Here is a 19,524-nt window from a genome sequence, read left to right as displayed (position 1 = left end):
TTACATACAAAACCAAAAAGGACATTTTACAACTGGAACATCTGGAGAAACAAATGTAGTCTTACCTTTGGGCTGCTGTTTTTACTACTGCTGTCTGTGCATGTGCATGGTGAAAACGTCTACCATGTACCACAGTTACAGGACAAGACACATTCTGAGCATTTTCACTGCAAACATACAGAAAAACGGTTTAAGAAAAGACTCTGGTGCATTTGTACACTGTCTTAGCTAAAAACTGTAGTGTCCTGCTTTTACAGTAACAGCCATCCAAAACCCAAAAACCAGCAAAGTATTTCTGAATCAGTAATAAAGGGAAATAAAACCAGCAAATTTATGGATGTAAGATAGATGGTAACTAAAACAACACAACACATCTCAAAAAGAAAAGAGAAGAATTCCCAGGTGTTCAAATATCTCAGCAGGACGCTCCACAGAGACAGTACATTCATCAATGTCTTTTAGCATTTCTTAGGTTTCTTCATTTGTTGCCTTTTCACACTTTTATCTCATTACTATGTAAAACAAGTAAATCTGGGGAGAAGATTACTTACCATTACCCTCTCCAGTAAAAGCTGATATAAAGATACAGTAGATCAATAATATAGTACTCCTCTGAAGATCGTTAGATCCTAACAATTATCCTGCACACTTCTGTGACAGGACACAAAATATTACATTTGAAGTGTTCAAAAAACATGCAACCTTTAACAGACAGCCTGTTGATAAATGCTAACTGCTTCAAATAATGGCAATGCAACGCTTAAATTTTACCTGTAAAATTGCATGGAAATTTTAATTGCAGTAAATAAAATGTGAAAAACCATTCTGATTGATTCAAAATTTTTCTCAGAAATACTACGCAGCAGAAGTTTTGCTCCTGAAATCTGTCATTGTGAACAATAAAAAAATCCTGAAGTACCAAAACTTCTCCAAAAGCTGACAACCAATTCCTAATCCTTCCTTTACATTCCTCCAAAAGATGAAAGTGACCAAATAGCTTGCTTTTTAAATTTCTTTTCAGTTTAGCACTACAAACTCTTTTGGGAGCCTTATATCAAGTATCATAAGTCAGTATTAGAAGTTTCCAGAGCATTTCTGAATGATAACTGTTATGATCTGACTGATCATGACATAATTATGAACATAGCAGAACAAGACCTATTAAAACCAACCAAATAGTAAAACTCTCTTTTCTGGAATAAGAAGTTTAGAAACATGACAAATGTTCTTAGTTAACAGTTCAACTTTCTCAAAACTAAACTAGGAGCGTTCCATTCAATCACCAGCCTCCTGAAAGTAAACACACTCATCCCATGTGCTTCGAAGTCAAGACTATGCAACTCCAGCTGGTCAGTCATCATCCAGACTAATCTACAGTGAATCTTCTGTTTAATGTTGTCACCTGAGAAATAAAAAGCTGAGAGCTAGTTGCCCTAAATATTTTAGGGTGCCTCAAATCCTCTCTGGCTTCCAGTTTAATGTCTTTGAAAGAGATATTAGAAAAGAAAACAAGGAGAACGAAGGAATGCCTTCTCAAATGCTTAAGACTTACAGACTTTAGCCAACCAAGCAAGTCTATAAACAAACCTATCTCGTGCTTTATCATTTTATTTGTTGTACCTGAGCTTTGTCAAACTATCATGATAGGGAAACTCTTAAGTCTTGTGCCCCCACAGCACAAAAAACTGTTAAGCAGCACTTCTGCTTTCTGCCTCACACTCAAGTAGTGAGAAACTCCAGCAGATGCTGGAATAGTGTATCGCAGCCTGCTGGGTGATCAGGTTTGAGTCAAAGCACTGTTCTAGATGGCACACTTAAATGGTTCATATGGTGTCAGATACGCTTCCAAGTAGGACAGTTGTAAAATACAATCTGCTCTATAATCCTGTTCTTTGAATCCAACACACCCAGTGCAGACAGAATCACCAGAAAATGTAAACATAAAGTTCTAGCAAGTTGCAAAATAGGCATATCCAAACTGAAATCTGGGTTTGCAAGTTTCAGTGCATTTTCAAGAAAATTAACACAAAACACTAAAACTATGGCAATGCAATAGTCAGAAAGTTATATAGAGAGAGTTTATTTATATATATAAAGCTTTATATATATGTATACACAATATATTTATTAACAATATATATCTTAGAAACCACAGATCTGTGAATCTGATCTGATCAGGTCTGAAACATCCGTAGAGAGAATGCAGTGTTTAGTTTTATGTTTCACTGGACTCTGGAAAGGCAGTGGTTTTGGTTTAGGCTTGTATGAACAAGCCCTATACAACAAAACTCTATGGGTAGAGGTGAATTTTTAAACTGAGATGGGATGGGAGACATTAATACTTTTATATAAGTCAACATGCCTCTTTTTTTTTTTGTCTTCATTAATATAACATTTAACTAGAAATCATGACTCTTCAGACAAGTTCATGATTGAAAACTTAATAAAATGTAAATAAAATATCAGAGACAGACAATGAAGCTTATTCAAAATAACCTAGTATATAATACATACTCTCCTGTAGCTACTGTTCCAAATACACATTACATATACCCAAACAATCCCCTATACAATGCCATGTTGGTTATAATAACTTGAACTACTACAAGTGCAGAATTTTACTAATCAGTGAAGGTTTCACTGTTCTTTATCAAAACTAAGCCACTAAAAAAAGAATGCAGGATAAGAATATCTTTAATTCACCTAGTAAGCTAAACTATTGTTTATGTGGTCCTTACAGGAGAATCCTTACCAAGAAAATGTTCACAACTGGCCTCAGAAAAGATCTTGGGATCTGCAGGGGTTAGTTTTGTTTTGGGGTTGGGTTTTTTTGGGCGGTTTTGTTTTGTTTTTAAATTTAAGAGCATGCATGAATTTAAGACCATCCAAAAGGTATAGAAAAAGTAAATTAGTGAGGTGTGTATCACATTTGGTTACAGTAGCGGGTGAACAGTCATCTAAGTTTTGAAATTCAACACAACAGATTAATATTTGAGAACAGGTTACAATGACAACATAAAGGCAAGAAGAGTCCTTATTTTGACTAAAGTACAAATACAGTTCTTGTATTTGTTCTTCTCTATCAAACTGATGGACCATCGGTCCAGACTGGAAATTCTGGATTTGTTTCCTGTACATCAGGCTCAAAGGTCAGAACAGCAGGAGAGGATTCACGGATTTATTTTCTCAAGTGGTCCCACTAATCAACAATGCTCTCTGGATCAGCATGGAAGAATGAAGACAAGGGCATCCCTCATAGAGCTACACATGGATTAGGTATTTGATGACTAGCCCAACTATAACTAGCTATCTTATGAATTTTTCCTGCCTGCAGAGGTAACCAAATTGAGTGCGTTTTAGCAATATGAAACACTCCCAGACAAAGTTACCTGAACACATCATTTTTTATTATATACTAAAGAGATGAGTCTGTTACAATCTAGGGACAGCAGTAACAAACAAGTACAGCACTGAATGCTTAAATATTGTTCCTGTCAGATCTAAATGCAAGTAACAATCTCAAGTGATCATGTAGGAAAATGGATATTTGCTGAATCCTTTAAAGGAATATTTTGTGACTCCTAAATCAAATGGTATTTTGCAGTAGCGAAAACAGACAATGCATCCTCAGTTAACCTTGGCAATTCACAGCCACTGAAACATGAAATTCTTGATAGGGATGTTAGAAATATTCTTCTACTTGCTAACACTGTATGGAGTAAACAATAGCACATGCAGACAACATTGGTAAGGCGCTGACAAGTATGCCAGTGAATGCTCTAATAATCTTCTGCTATTTTACTACTGTGCTATTTAACATTCTGCAAGAGAAAAGAACTTATCAATCTAATTCTGTTCATTTAGCATCCATTTATATCAATGATCAAGTAGGTAAGTGTGCATAAAACTAAATGCAGTACCTCAGTTTCTTGCTATTTCCCATCATGTTGAGGCCAATTGCGTTCCCTTTTAAAAATCTCAAGCTTCCAGCTTTGCCTCGCCTTGCATAAGTTTTTATGGAATCACCACTGGTGCCGACAGCTCCAGGCCGACAACGAAGTGACTGTAACGTGAGAATTCACATATATTAAAATACTGGTATAAAAGTTTAAAAGAAAATACATTACAAAATACTTAATAAATATTACTTTGGCTTCATTTTCAGACCGCTTTTGTACCAAATTTCCTGTAAAATATACGTCTACACACTCACGATGATTTCTTACTAAACAAAATATTAATATTTTCAAAGTATTATGAAGCATCTTGCAGAAGTGCACTATTTCTGTGCAAATCAAAAAACAAAAGAAGCATGGCTTTTGCCTATGTTTCTTCTCCTTTTATATATATACACACACACACATATACATACACAAATGCATACAAAATTGGGAATCTAACAGTAAACAGTCATGGGATATAATGATTAATATTTTTAATTAAAAATATAATCCTATTAATGATAATTGTCTAAACTTAAAAACAGTTATTCATGCTCATATTTTCAGAATACTATATAAACCAACAAGACCTACAAGAGTCAGAGGAAAAAAAATACTAAGGGTAGACAGATAAACAGCTCCAGCATATAAACCAAAACACAATTTTCATTTTGTAATCCTGCACAGATGACTATGCAACATTGTTTAAGAACCTAGCAAGCTTTAGAGATACATTTTGACCATGAGATAAACAGAGTACTTACCTTTCTTTCTTCATAGGGACTGAAAGGCCCATCACTGTCATCTATGCTGAGCAGATTTGCCTCACTAGATAGGTGCGGGAAGAGAAAAGTAGATACATTGTAATGAAACAGAGCACCAGCAAAACATTTTTAAACACATAAACGGATGGGGTTTTTTTCTTCCCTCTTTAAATTTAAATATATCACATAAACTTTGTATATTTATGCCCAAAACTACAGGAATATAAACTAGACAACGTAGTGATCCAGATATATTTAGTGAACCTGAACATAAAGTGTACTTCAAATTATTTCACAAAAAAACAAAATGAAAAGGATGTTATTAATTCACAACAGAGAATACAACTGAAACTTCAATATTGTTATGGCAAAGTTACTGACAACATAAAAGATTCTATATAACCCTATGCATAAAGTGAGCTACATACTAAATTAACCTATAAAACGTAGTTTGTTCATGCATATCAATCTTCAATATGTAGTTTAAAACTGCAAACTTAACCGTTCTTTAGAAGAACCCATGTATAACTGTATTTTATCCCACTGCAATTAATGACGAAATCTTCCTAAAAGTAGCGTATTCAATTTGGCTCAACTGCTCACTAAAATGTGTTTCTTTAGCAGTGTGTCTGTAATCTTCAACAATTATAATGAGGAAGACACAAAAAAAGAAAACCATCCCACAATACTCTGAAAACTTACTCCTCATTAATAGGCAATCATCTTCAAATAATCTGAAGTATTTAAATTAAAACCCTAATCATACATTTTATACTGAAAGCAGCTAGATTAGGCTAATACATTCTTGCTTCCAGGAGATGCAACCTGCAGATAATCCCCTCTCACTAGTACCTGATAAGGTTACTCCTCTCTTGGCTGCAACAACATAATACAATCTTTAGACAACTTGTAAGTCCCTAATGGTTTTGGGGGTTTTGATTAAGATCATTCAGGCAGAAATTACTTAAGAACACAAGCAGTTATGCCAGGAGTCCCAAGGAAGAGCTACAGAAGAGAAACAATGATGGAGGTGAAGGAGGAAACATTTCTTAGCTCCTGGTATGACGTGTTGACTGTGATGTACTACAGCAACGACTTCAGCTCTTTATATATCAAGTAACTACTCCTTACTTTCCCCTCCACTGGATGTTTGGGTGGGTGAGAGAGAAGCCAAGGTAACAGACTACAAATGAACAAAACACTGAAAAACCTTTAAATCAAACTGAACAATTCTTATGTAACTAAGATGACATAACAAGAAAAATATGTGGGAATTGGAAGCTCTGAAAGAACCAATATTTTTAGATTTTAAGGAATGCAAAGTATATCCATCGGTACCAGAAAGGTTGATTTTTCAGAGAGCAGAATACATGGCGTCTGAGTAATGTCTATTTGCTCAGGTATCACATGCTTACAGTTGCCTGTTTAAAAGATGTAATTTATACAGACAGGAAAAAACAAAACAAAACAACAAAACCCCCACCTATACCACATTCCCACATAGTAACATTTTTTAACACTACTAAAATGAAACTTCAGAGGTCTGACTGGGAAGAGGCTATGCCTCTACACTTTGTCTCTTTTAACTGAGGAACTAGAGAGAGGTATTTTCACATTAGAACAATAATTTCTAACTTTTCAATACTTTAATTAAAATTTTATAACAAATAAAAATGAAGTCTTTACTAAAATTAAAAAAAAAAAAATAAAAATAGAAGCAAGTAATTTAGGTAAACAGAGCTCCTTCCAAAGGGAAGTTCATAATTACACATTCAAATGTAGGCTTGAATGAGAAAAAAAAAAAATCTGTTTACTTAAATCTAATCACTTACCATTTATTTAATGTTTTAAAACATTAATAACTGTGCAATAGCTAGTTAGATACTTCAGTTTAATAGACCATGTTTTTACTACTGTCTACAAGCAACCCAAATTTTAAACCTCTGTTTGTCACTGAGGTTACCCTCCAGTGAGCTGCAAACGTATTTCTACCAACCACCCACTGATCCAGTCATGTTTCAAACGTAATTGGAACTTCTTCCTGAAACTCTTATATATAAAAACAGGAGGCTGACATATTTCCCCTCGCAGTGAACTGTGTACATTCTTTATTTTAAATTACATGGTGGTAGGCAGCACATTAAAAAAAGCCCTGATATCAGATGCACAAGAGAAGCAGTGATATTATTCAACTCATGCACAATGCTATCCTGTTAAATAACCTTAAGTAAAACTGCTAGAAATTAAGAACTGAGGCTCTGAATAAAAAGGTTTTTACCAATTTAAATGTTATAGTGTCTTACTAACAGGGTCACAAAAAAAAAGCATAAAACATCTATATGAACATGGGGGGGTAAGGAAGGAATAAAAAGGAAAAAAGTATTGAAAAAAAGCTAAACAGGCATTTTAAAAAAAAGTATAATTCCTTTCACAGTCAGGAATAAAAGGGAACAAGCAGTTTATCCCCAAAATGAAAGCAAAAAATGCAAAATGTTTTTGAAAGAAAATGTTAGTTAAGGAAGGAAGGATACCATAGTGCAAATAATCAGACCCACGTATTCGTATTCAGTTTTTTAATAAGGCTATTATTGAACAAACCTCAGTGGAAGGCCCAACTCTGGACTACTGGGGAAAAAACCTCCAAAAACAAACCAACAAAAAACCCAGAATGACAGTCAAGAGAAAACTAGGTCCATCAGTTTACAAAAGCACTGTGGAGCATATTGAGACACCTTTCAAAAATATTTACTCAGATATTAAAAAGAAAGTAAATATAAATTATCCAGGACACTTCAAGAACAATCATCTGTAAAACTAGAAAGCATCTTATAATACGTTAATTTCAGAAATCAATTTAATTAATACAATACTTTATTTGCATAAGACTTACATTCTTTCATGTCTTCTGCTACATAAGATACACATCATTTCCATAATTTATTCTGTGATGGTCTACACAGCTTTCCATGTATTCAACTGACCAACTGGGGGGGTTTTTTTCCCCTATTACTCTACATGTTCCTCTCCTGTGTGATGTCCAAGTACAAAGCAAGAAAAGCCTCAAGCTGCTTGCTATCATCTTGATTGCTATCTTAAGTAGATCAAATTTTGTAAATCATCAAAAATATTACTTTTATTCTTTCAAATGGACAGAAGATTATTTGCAGGCATTTACTTTGGCATAAGATACGTGCCAATTACCATTTGGAATTTCCGTAACTCTGGTTCCATGCCAAGTATCAATCCTAGCAGCATTTTAAAATATATATAGTGTGATCACTAATGATCATTAATTTTTACAAATCTTCTCAGTTTACAGAAGTTTTTTACTCTTTTTGTGTTCATTACTTGACACCTTACCATTATGACATAGCCCATCTAATTCCCCAAATAGGTTAAAAGACACACTTATTTTAAAATAATCTACCTATTCCAAAAATTGCTCTGGTAGGAGGTCAATAGCCACGTATTTTGTGTTCGTCTCTCTGAGGAAAGATAATCCAAGCAGACATCCAGTACTGAGCAGCAACATTAGCACAGATCTCATATGGTAACACAAGAATACAGCCAATCCTTTAAGTGCTGGAATGTTATTCTTGGGCCAGTTCAAAACAAACTTACTGTGTGTCTGCCATTAAGGGGGTAAAAAGCTGTGATAAGGTCAGATGCTAAAATGCAAGTGCCTCAGCAACATGCATAAGATGCATCAGATTTACAGTTTTCTCCACACAGAAATGCAGTAAGTTACATGCACTGCTAGTAAATATCCACATACCACAGCAAATAAGAATGACATTTTTCTTAAAATCAACAGAATACACACTTACTGCATGGTATACTCAAAATATTGGTGGGACACAAAGCTTTATGCTGAAACAATTCTATTAACTAAAGCTGCTAATCTTTGAAATGTTTGGCTGAGGGCAAAGGGAATTTAGAAGGAAAGAGCAATTTACTGTCAAATCATTTGTTTTCTAAAGATTCCTTTCTGTCACTATTTTGTAATACAAAGAAAAAATGTATTAGAAAAGCAAAATACACAAATTATTTCAAAATGCTCAAAGACATGAAGACCAAAAAAAAAAATCAAACAGGTATTACCGAAATTAAATATGTGAGCAGCTGAAAACATATAGCTGTCTGGAGGCAGTTAAGTTGCCTGAAATGGTATCAGAGGATGGGTAAGCAAAAAAGGCAAGATCTCCAGATCTCCACCGGAATTTTCAACTACTCTTTTATCTAATATTTCCAGACAAGATTCTGCATAATTCACAGGTATAAAAATTAATTATTGATGCGAGCAGGTATTGAAATTTCAATACTGGTTATATGAAAATTGTTTATCATACAGAATATTCGAAAGGAATGAAAAATCACTCAGAAATACCATCCTAATATCATATAAAATTATATAAACTAGATGTTCCATAAACAGTTCTATAAACTTTTTTTCTTTTTAATATCACTACACTATCCTTATCTCATTCTGTGCTCTTAACATCAGCTGGAGACAGATAAAAAACTGCAGTAAATTACTAGGAGAAAAAAGCTGCTATGCTTACAAATGTGAATTACTTTTATTTCAAAGATAAGCAAAACACAAGTACTAACTGTATTGTATGTACTGCCACTATACTTAAATCATATTACTATGCACCAGAAATGGATGCAAAAGTGCTAAAACATGCTTAATCTTATAAAACTAAAATGTCCTGAAGTTTGAGAACGTTTTAAAAAGTGCTTTTAACTTCTGATGCAGTCCTGTTTTGAGAAAAGTTTACCTCACACTTTGAAGAACTCCTGAACTCATTTTTTAAAGACTAAAACATCACATTTCTCAGTGTTTTTCTAAGATTACTGCTACAGACTTAAGTGTTTATGTGTCTACTTCCCCATCTCCCTTCCAATACACAATATTTAGCAATACTGCCTAATAAAAGTGTAACTCCATGGTGGTCTCATTTAGACTATTAGAGAGGTCAAGATGTAAATTAATGTAAGAATTATTTTTGCACTTAACCACAGGATTCAGTTTCTCCTTCTTAGAGAACCATAGCATCCTTTTTAAACTTGCAGGTCCTGCTCTCCAAATACCTAACAATAAACCTAATATGCATTCTTCATGCATGAAACTTGTTGTTCTTTAAACAATTCATTAGTCTTTTTGGAAATAAATACATTAATATCAAGAAAACATATTAATAACAATAGAATGTCACAAGGACAAAGTATGTAACCAAACTACACTCACAGGGTGTAAGTTTGAGTCAAAATCCAAACATACTAATTAAAGAAATAAATGACCAGGGAACAAAAACAGCCTTGACTTTACTCAGTGAGATAAGCACGAGGGAGAAAAGGCTAAGGTCTTTTAAGCTCAGTTTAGCTTGACGTAGGCCTACAGCTACTGAAGTACCTTAATCATAACTGTGAAGTGCTAAGTAGTGTCATCACTAAAAGGGAAAGCTGAAGCTGATCGGATACCCCACCTTTCCATTTCCTTACTTCCCATGTTAATATATTTCTTGTCTGTAGCCCTTAGACTTACACAGTAGTTCTAGATCACAACTGCAACACTTCAGAAACATGCTGTGCCTCATGTTGTAAGCACTATGGTCACAATTAAATTTACATTAAAATGCGTTTTTATATGACAATACTATTTAAAATAATCACTTATTACTTAGTTATTACTTATTACTTAGTAATTACTTAATCACTTAAAATTTTAAGATATTATATAGTTTCTTATTAATAAATTACAAAAAAGTATTTATTTATAAATAGACACTTATACTTTCAATAGCCTAGATAAAAGCATCCTTACTCTTTCTCTGCATCTCCTTCACTTTCTTCTGCATGATCAAAGCTCCAATTATTTTTAAAACCTCCATCTCTCTTGGACTGTGATCTATCCAAAGCTGAAATGAGAACAAGTTAAGATAAGTCTTGGTTTCAAGCTGAGTTTATTAGTCAACACAAACTAGAGGAGTAAATCAGATGTATATATTTTCCCCAAGTATTTGGTTTGTTAATGTCAATGTTTAACTATCATTTGACAAAATAAGTTCATCAATGCAGTGGTGACACAGTTTTCTAAATAAATACAGGTGAGTATCTGTCAACATCTTGATTACTAATGCAACAAGTTAGCAAGCTATTAAAAATGATGACGTGAGGTGTGTTTACAAGGATTTCAACTGTTTTACTGACACCTGTAAACTTAAGGGTTCCTTCTCTGATATGAACTACGTGCCACACGCAGAAAGGGTCCTAAAATTTATTATTTAAATGCCTAGTACCCAAGCACATATTTCATTTTTCCATATAAAAGCAACAGTTCTGAACTGCCCCAAGTACAATTTCAACATAATACACATTTTTTTTTTAATTCAACATCTGACACTGACCTGAATTAATATTTGATGCTAATTGAAATTTCAGTGTTAGCATCAGCTAAGTAAAAACCTGAACTTCCTGAGAACAGTCACACTACATCAAATTTCAGATTTATCTACTTCAACATCCAACAGTAAGGTGATTTTCATACAGTATGATGGCATTGGGGTATTCTTCAGTGAAGGAGGTCCAGAGCCTGGAGACAGAACTCATTAAGGCAAGGCACTCTTCACCCTGGGCCCTAAGTATTGCAACTAAGAGCTGTCTCACACAACTTCTACGTGACAACCTATGCAGCAGCTTTGATTTTGGTATAATTTAAATACGTCTTTTCTTACTATGTTTTTCTTTACGTAGTTGGAAATACATTTAGAAATAATGACTTTAACTCTACAGAGTTTTCTGTCTTGACAGAAAATAAATTTTTAAAAAATCAAAACCAATAGCAGATGTCTAGAGCAAAATATAACAGTGCACACAGAGGTACTTACTGCATAACAGCATCTTGCAGCATATAGTACCTCAGCTTAATTATACATTATATGAGTAAGTATCTCCTTTTGTTTGTCCTGATTCAATGTGGTATTTTTTGCTCCTACATAGTACTCTGCTCGCTCCTTCAGTTCTTGTACTTTGGAAGAGAGTAATAAGTAAACCTTCACTATTCACTCATGATTGCACAGATCACTGTTCTGTTTTTTCAGAGTCATTCTTTTCCCAGGCAGAAGAAGAAAAAAAGCCGAGTCTTTTTTATTTTTCCTTAAATCACTCTCAGTGCTTCTCTCTGAACCTCTTTAGTCTACTGCACCTTTTTTGAGATGAGGAGAGTATACCAACGCTACGAGGAATATTCAAAATGCATATGCCATGAATTTCTACACAAGCAGTATGATGTTTATGTTTTGTTATTTATTCCTTTCCTAGTAAGTCTTGCTGTTTTTCACTGCTATGGAGAACTGCATTGATCTTTATGTAACAGATAATTCCACCTTTCACTTATGGTTGGTTAGAACTAGTTCAGAGACAATCACTGTCGACAACAATTCTCTTTCCTACTTCTCATTCACTTACTCAGCATTTACCTCCATTGAATTTCATATATGATTTCAACCCACATAACCCAAAACCTGAGCATCTGCAATTTTCTTTAAATAGCTAGCCATTATACTAACCCAAGCACAGTTTGCAACATCTACAAACTTCTGTCACCTCACTATTAAATCCTTTTCCTTATATCTGTGCACCAATGTTAACACAGAACCTTGCAGAATTCAATGGGTTACTCCTTCTATTAACAAATGAACTATTTCTGCCCTCTCCTTCCATCTGCTGACAATTGTTCCTTACAAAGCTTTCCATTTTATCCAGAGGCAACTTAGCCTCTCCAAAAGCCTTTGGTAAAGTACTTTACAGAGGAAACGTTGAAATTTATTCTGGTCTTCATTATCATATCTATGCATTTGGGTTGTATGGTCAGGAAGCTCATCTACTTAAAGTTCCTCAAACACCTCCACTGCCTTTTTAAAAAGCTAGTATCATACTAGCTCCCCTTCTTTACCTGTAGCAGAAAGACAAGGCTAACTGTAACACGCTACAGTCATTACCTCCTTTATTCCCTTACAACACTTGCATGAATGCCGTAGGATCCTGCTGCTTTGTTCACTGTTTAAGGTACTGCAATTTCTTCCACTGATGTTTTGTTTTGAGTCATATCCTCTATCACATTCCTTCTGAAGAAATGTTCTGGCATAAAGACCTCTGTAAGTGTTGTCAAAGTGGGTGCAAGCAATTCTCCAAAGCCACGTTTTACAATTCAGATGTCTACTGACCCTACAGATACTCTAGAAACTTTTCTGCTAACTTTGAAGAAATATTTAATAGTTTTTATGCCGGTTGGGAGTTATTCACAAATTTTACTTTTTTTTTGCCTGCCTCATTAGAATTACAGGTTTAATAATTCAGACAAAAGTTCAGATTCAAGAAGGATTATGTTTTATTTAAGACATCTCCTCTCACCCTGCTGTTTAGCCATGCCACCGTTTTCGGGGGCCTTTTAAAGTCTATTTAAATAAGCAGCACACAAGTCCTGTAAGCCTCCAATACAGCTTCTTTAAATAACTCCCAAGCTGTCTGCAAGTATTTTACACTATGGCTGCATCTTTTAGTTTCTTTTCAAAGAGTTTCTTAACATTTTCTGTAGTCCTTTTTTTGAATTAAGCATTTCTGTATCAGACGGATTTCCTTCAGGTTTAGAAATTCAGCATTATCGCCGGGCACTACGCACTTCATGAACGCACTGCAAGATTCTCCAACAACACCCACTGTATGTTGCAGGACAAGCACATCCCAGAGCCCCAATTTCACATGGAAGGGAGCTGCCCAAGCACATTGCCACTTCTTTTCCTGCACAATGTTTTCCTCCAGAAGGAGGACTGGAAAGTAGTGTTGCACCAAGACTTCCCTCAGTATCTGTGTCTGCTATCCCCGCAGCTCGGAGAGTTTCTCTTAGGAGGTTACAGGAGTCATCATCCTGGTCAAGTAACTGGCAATGCAATTCCAATGACACATTTTTTACATAGTCCTTGAATCTACCTGGATTTCATTTAATTTTTGGGGCTTTTTAAGCCTGATCTGACTTGAACATTCTATGGAACTTGAGGTACTTCTTCAATCAACACAACTGATTCTCCAACAATGCCCCTCTTTAGTCTCAATGTGTCATAATGTCCCTCTAATGATTTTCTTCTACCTAATTTTGAATTAATTAATTCTGTCAGTTTCCAGTTCTCTCATTTTGTTTTAAGTATTTTTCTAGGTTTCTTCACACAAAGAAAGCAAACACTTTTCTTTCTATGGGGCTTCTTTTGGTTCTTTTTCTGTTTAAATCACACTATTTGTACATGATGTTCTACATCAGATCCTACCTTAGTTTTACCAACTTCAGTACAGGACTTTTTAAAATTTATTTATTTTTTTTAGTTTTAGCCACATGTATCAGCCTCCCCCACCTCTAGGTGCTCCAAGACTGGTTCTGTTTTCGTTTTGAGAAAAATCCATCCCCACCACTCAGAACTCCCTCTCTAAAGAAGGAATTTGCAGGCATTAACTCATCTTCCTGGCACATTTTTTTCTGACATTGCAACTGTCCATTTTTGTGGCCCTGCACCTACTAAGACTTCTCAGATGCTAAGATTTCTATCACGTGCACCAATGCTACCAGCTCTTCTGTTGCATTCTCTACAAGTCTTCAGATATTTTACAAAGTTTACCATCTCAACAACCTATTTCTGCAATAATCCAGTCCACTGCTACTGACCAGCTCAGTTGTCCATGGAAGAATAGTCTTAGCATCCCAGCTCTGCTCACTCAGCTTGGGATCAACCTCCACTCCAAGTAGTACTCTCGGTCCTACCAAAAATGCAGCTCTGGAAGTATTCCAACATGTTAGCCCGAGTTACTTAATCAGAAAGGTCACTTGGGATCTGATTCTAGACAGGATTTTTTTTTTTTAAACAGGGATAACACGTAATCTGTCACACAGGCAAAGTTTCTATTTTATAGCTGGAACTTCTATGTTGCAATTTTTACTATGTATACTACCAAAACCATTTTAATCTGCAAGACACATTCATACTTAGAAGGTGAAAACATTCAAAAAAGCAGACCTGTCCCAAAGATATTGAGCCAACAGAAGTCAATTGCTATGCCTCTGCCCAAGAAAGGCAGCACGATGGAGCAGATTTCACTAGCAATGACAAATCATGTTTCCTCTCACTGTAAGCTCCCTTCGGTGCTGTTTCACTAAGGGGGATAAGCCATTCTGAGCCCTAGAAAGCAGATGGACATCTTAAACAGGTCTATCTAACATATAGCTGTGAGCAGTTACATGCAATTTTTAAAAAGCCAATTTAAAAAAAAGATGAACTAGATTTCAGATTTTTTCTTATTTCTCATTACCCTACTCTGATTTGATGGGTAATAAACTAAATTAATTTCCCCAAGTTGAGTCTGTTTTGCCCGTGATGGTAATTGGTAAATGATGTCTCCCTGTCCTTATCTCAACCCACAAGCCTTTTGTCACCTTTTCTCTCCCAGCTTTTGTCATATTTCCTCCTCAGCTGAGAAGGGGGAGTGACAGAGCAGCTTTCGTGGGCACCTGGCATCCAGCCATGATCAACTCGCCACAAATGCCAGATGCATTTACTGGCCACATGAAGGACAACCTTTCTGGGAGAGCATCTTTTTCAGATGTATCACTGGATTGCCAGAAGAACTCCCCACCACCCCCAGAATACAGCAGTAGAGACTTTAATGTTTCTATTACAACACACAGAAGCTTTTACAAGTCTTTCATCTACTGAGATCCCATCTCTTTCTGTGTTTCCAAGAACCACCCTAAACACGAAACCTAAATCAACCCAAGGTTTGGTTCAGGACCAAGGAGTTTTTCCATGAGGACCTGAAGTTTACATTCTTTTTCCCTAGTTAAACTGGTCTGAAAGAAATAATACAAGCCTCATCTTACAAATGCTTAAACCATCACAACTGCAATCAACTTACCACATACAGCAGCATTCACACAAAAAAATGCAAATTAATTCAAATGCACTCAGAATCACTGCCTTCATCCAGACTCATATTTAAGTAAATTAAAAAGAATGCTCCTGAGCTTTCTAATCTGTTGTTCATTAAGAGTCATCACATATATTGTTAAGAGGATACAAGTACTCATAAAAATCTGACACAGAAATATTTTTTAGTTGTTTTACTTTCCCCGTTGCTTAATTATTCTTTCAGACAGGCTTCTATGCAAAATAGATTTTTATCTTGCAGCTTTGATACCATCAGCTCCAGTACATCACCCGCATCACCACAGTGAGGCTGCATTTTCACATTCTGATGCAGCACTATGTGAACAGGTTTACACACCCCTCACACTTCCTAAAAGCTGGGGGTTCTGGCTCCTGTTCTGCACCCTGCGTGTGTCTGTTTCTTCACTGAAAGCAATCCTGGGGAAGGAAACCAACTCGGGCAAAAATACCTTGAGCAGCAGGGGAGGGATAAAGTTATTTTTCAACCCTATCAGTTCCCTTTTCTGTTCAACCACACCATCATAGCACCACTGTCACAGCACAGCAGAGGTAAGGGGCATCCAGGAACTGAGATTGTTTTAGGCACTAAGGATACCAAAGAAATCTGCAGGGAACCATAACCTAACCTACATTGATAGGTACAGATCTATTGCTTAAAAGATGCTTTAACTTTCCTCTTCCCCAATTAGCTGTAGATGCAAAAAAAATCTGTCAAAAATCACTTGCAATAATAGGCAGTAACCATAAATTGATAGTAAGAGAGATATTGCAAGAATCATGGAGTTCAGTAGTAAAGCTCTATGATACCAGTGTAATGGATACAAAGTACAGACATTCTTTCACATATGAAGGCAATTTAATTTCTCAGCCTTTCAAGAACGCGATGTCAACAGAAAACCAATGATAAATACAGAGCATCCATTCCTGGACAAAAAGTTTGCAAAGAGCAAGTATTCATAAGAGGTCTGTAGTTTAAAGATGCAAAATCCTCTGCACATTCTGATAAATGACTTTTTCTTTTTTTCTTCAGGACTTTCATACTCATGGGGTTGCTTACAGTGCAGAATATAATGTAGAATGGTTGGACTCAGGAACACAGAACTGCTTAAGTTTGAACATTTGCTGACTGTGTTTAACATTTTCTAAGTATTAACAAGGAGTAACAGAGGAGGATAAAAGGACAATAGAGCTTTGAAGTATGTTAAACATTTTCTTTGTAATATCTTTGAAGGTTTTTCTGGTAAGACAGGTGGTAACCACACAATGGACAACTAGCAATTCTTGACCTTTTCTATTGATTGTCCCAATAGAGATGTAGATGTGTCACCCAAGGATGCTGCCCTTATGATAGCATCGGAGAGCAATGCAGAAGTACTTCAAGAGAGCTTCTTTATTTACACTAGCAGCAAAAGGAATGCCAAGGAAAACACAGGCTCGCTGCTCAATGAGACAGGAACCTAGTGACAAAGGAAGGACACAGGAAAAACTGAAGAACTTGATCCATTTTTTTTGCCCCTCCAGATTTCACTAGTAAGCTCTGCCTTCTGACCTTCCCAGTTATCCAACTCTACCAGCACAATCTGTAGGAATGCAACACCTCCCATTGCTGAGGAAGATACGATTAAGGAACACTTAAGCCAGTTGTATATGTAGAAGTCCATATGATCAGACAGGATGAATCTGATGGTGCTGAGGGACCTTGCCAATGTCACTGTTAGGCCACTATACATTATCTTTGAAAGGTCATGGAACGAGAAAGGTTCCAAATGACGGGAAAAACATCATACCTATCTTCAAGATGGGCAACAAAGATGATCTGGTGAGCTACAGGCTAGTCTGCTTCACCTCAAGCCCTGACAAGGTTATGGATCACATCTTTCAGGAATTCATTCCCAGCTACGTGATGAGAAGAAGGTGAACAGCCAGCATGGATTTACCAAGGGCAAATTGTGCCCCACTAGCCCAGCTGTATTCTACAGTGAAATGGTTGGCTGTGTAGGTAAGGGGAGAGCAATAGGTGCTGCAAGGGCTTTGACATGGTCTCCCACAAGGTCCCTGCAGCCAGACTAGAGAGACATGGATTGCATAAATGAACAAGAAGGTGAGGGGAAAACCAGTTGGACCATTGGGGTCAAAGGGTGATGACTAGCAGTACAAAAACAGCTGCTGGCATCGCTCAGCAATCAGTACTGAAGCCAAAACTGCTCAATGTCTTTGTTAATAATCTGGATGTTGGGACCAACCACCCTCAGCCATTTTGCAGATGATACCAAATTGAGGTAAGCAGCTGATACACTGGAAGCCAGGGCTGCTATTCAGAAGGGCCTGACAGGCTGGAGGAATGGGCTGACAAGAACCTTATCAAATTCAACAAAAGTAAAGGCAAAATTCAACACCTGGGCCCAAATAAACCCATGAAGCAGTGCAGGCTGGGGGATGACTGTCTAAGAAGCAGCTCTTCAATGGGACCTGGGGTTCCCAGTGGACAGCAAATTGAACATGGGTCAGCAGTGCACCCCCAAGGCAAGGAAGGCCAACCACATGACATATTAGCAAAAGGTTAGCCAGCAGTCAGAAGGGACTCTTCCCCTCCACATGGCACCTCCAGATGAAACTGTAACCAGAGTACTGCATTCAGGTCTGGGCTCTGCAGTGTAACAAGGACACTGACACACTAGAGCAAATTCAGTGATGGGCTGTCAAGATAGCCAGGGGGATCAAGTACATGACATATAAGGAGAAGCTAAAAGAGCTGGGTTCATTCAGCCTTAAAAAGGGGGGAGGGGAGATCTTTTTGCTGTCTTCAACTACCTCATGGGAAGGCACAGAGAAGATAAAGCCAAACTCTCCACAGAGATGCACAGCAAAAGGACAAGAGGCAATGGACACAAGCTGGAACAAAGAGAATTCAATTAAATAATTTATTTTTTACCATGAGGGTGCCCAAGAGTAGACCAGGTTAACCTGTGAGGTCATGGAGACTAAACAAAGCCCTGAGCAACCTGCTCTAACCGGGCTTGGTTTGGACAAGAGGTTCCAACTCACATGGTTCCAACCAGTGTCAGTGACCAGCCATCCAGTACAAAGCATCACCAAAGGCAAACGCACCATCATCACAAACACTTCTGAAATAAAGGACCTCTGTCACTTTCCTTCTCTTCTCTCTCTACATAAGCCTGCCACCCACTCAAACTTCCCAAAAAAAAAAAAAAAATTACATCAAAAGCATGATCCAACAGTAAAGAAGGAAAAACAAAAAAGTAATTTTTTAATCTCTAACATTATGAATGTATGTAATTCTATACTTGCCTATGACCTGTATTGCTAGACTGGAGAGATACTAAAAATCCAGAACAGAAAACAAAGTTTCAGTGTTTTTATAGGAAAGACAAATACAGTAGAGATAGCTACCTGTTTTATAAGAAAATTTGGAGGCTAAAAGGTTTAGGATAAGCTAGGGACAATTTCTGAACCACCAATTTACTCTCAAAATGTGAAAATACATATATAAGGCTAATAAGTCATTTCAAGGAAAGTGACACTTAAAACAGGAATTCTAGAATGTGATTTCTGTGGCAAATCAGTATGTGATGTTAATCACGTATGATCTCAAATTCTGAACACTGAAAGAATTTTTTAAGATAAGCAAAACACAGCAGGAAACCTTACAGGATATTATACATCTGATTTGCACACTTCTGATTTCAGACTTAGTTATGCACCAGGGGATCCATCTTCATAAAGAAAGCTAAGCTTGTGCAACTGAGAATAATAGCAGCACTAAACAAACAGCAATCTATTTTTAGAAAGTGCCGAAAGGCAGTTATA

At 36.4% G+C, this 19,524-nt stretch overlaps 1 protein-coding gene across 1 annotated transcript in view; it reads right to left on the bottom strand.

Moving 5' to 3' along the window:
- Positions 1 to 17,952, bottom strand: part of SENP6 (SUMO specific peptidase 6) — a 45,650-nt gene extending 27,698 nt beyond the window's left edge. Inside the window, exons 1-5 of the mRNA XM_029084212.1 lie at positions 17,929 to 17,952; positions 10,533 to 10,636; positions 4,706 to 4,769; positions 3,921 to 4,063; positions 66 to 167 (exon numbers count right to left, since the gene is read on the bottom strand). Of these exons, the coding sequence (XP_028940045.1) occupies positions 66 to 167; positions 3,921 to 4,063; positions 4,706 to 4,769; positions 10,533 to 10,636; positions 17,929 to 17,952 (437 nt within the window). The remainder of the gene's footprint in view (positions 1 to 65; positions 168 to 3,920; positions 4,064 to 4,705; positions 4,770 to 10,532; positions 10,637 to 17,928) is intronic.
- Between the last annotated feature and the right edge of the window lie 1,572 nt (positions 17,953 to 19,524).

The sequence above is a fragment of the Antrostomus carolinensis genome, unplaced genomic scaffold (assembly GCF_000700745.2).
Source record: "Antrostomus carolinensis isolate BGI_N321 unplaced genomic scaffold, ASM70074v2 scaffold17420, whole genome shotgun sequence".
In the NCBI taxonomy this organism is placed as follows: Eukaryota; Metazoa; Chordata; class Aves; order Caprimulgiformes; family Caprimulgidae; genus Antrostomus; species Antrostomus carolinensis.
The sequence above is the reverse complement of the archived record's forward strand: the minus strand, read 5'-3'. Positions and strand labels throughout refer to the sequence as shown.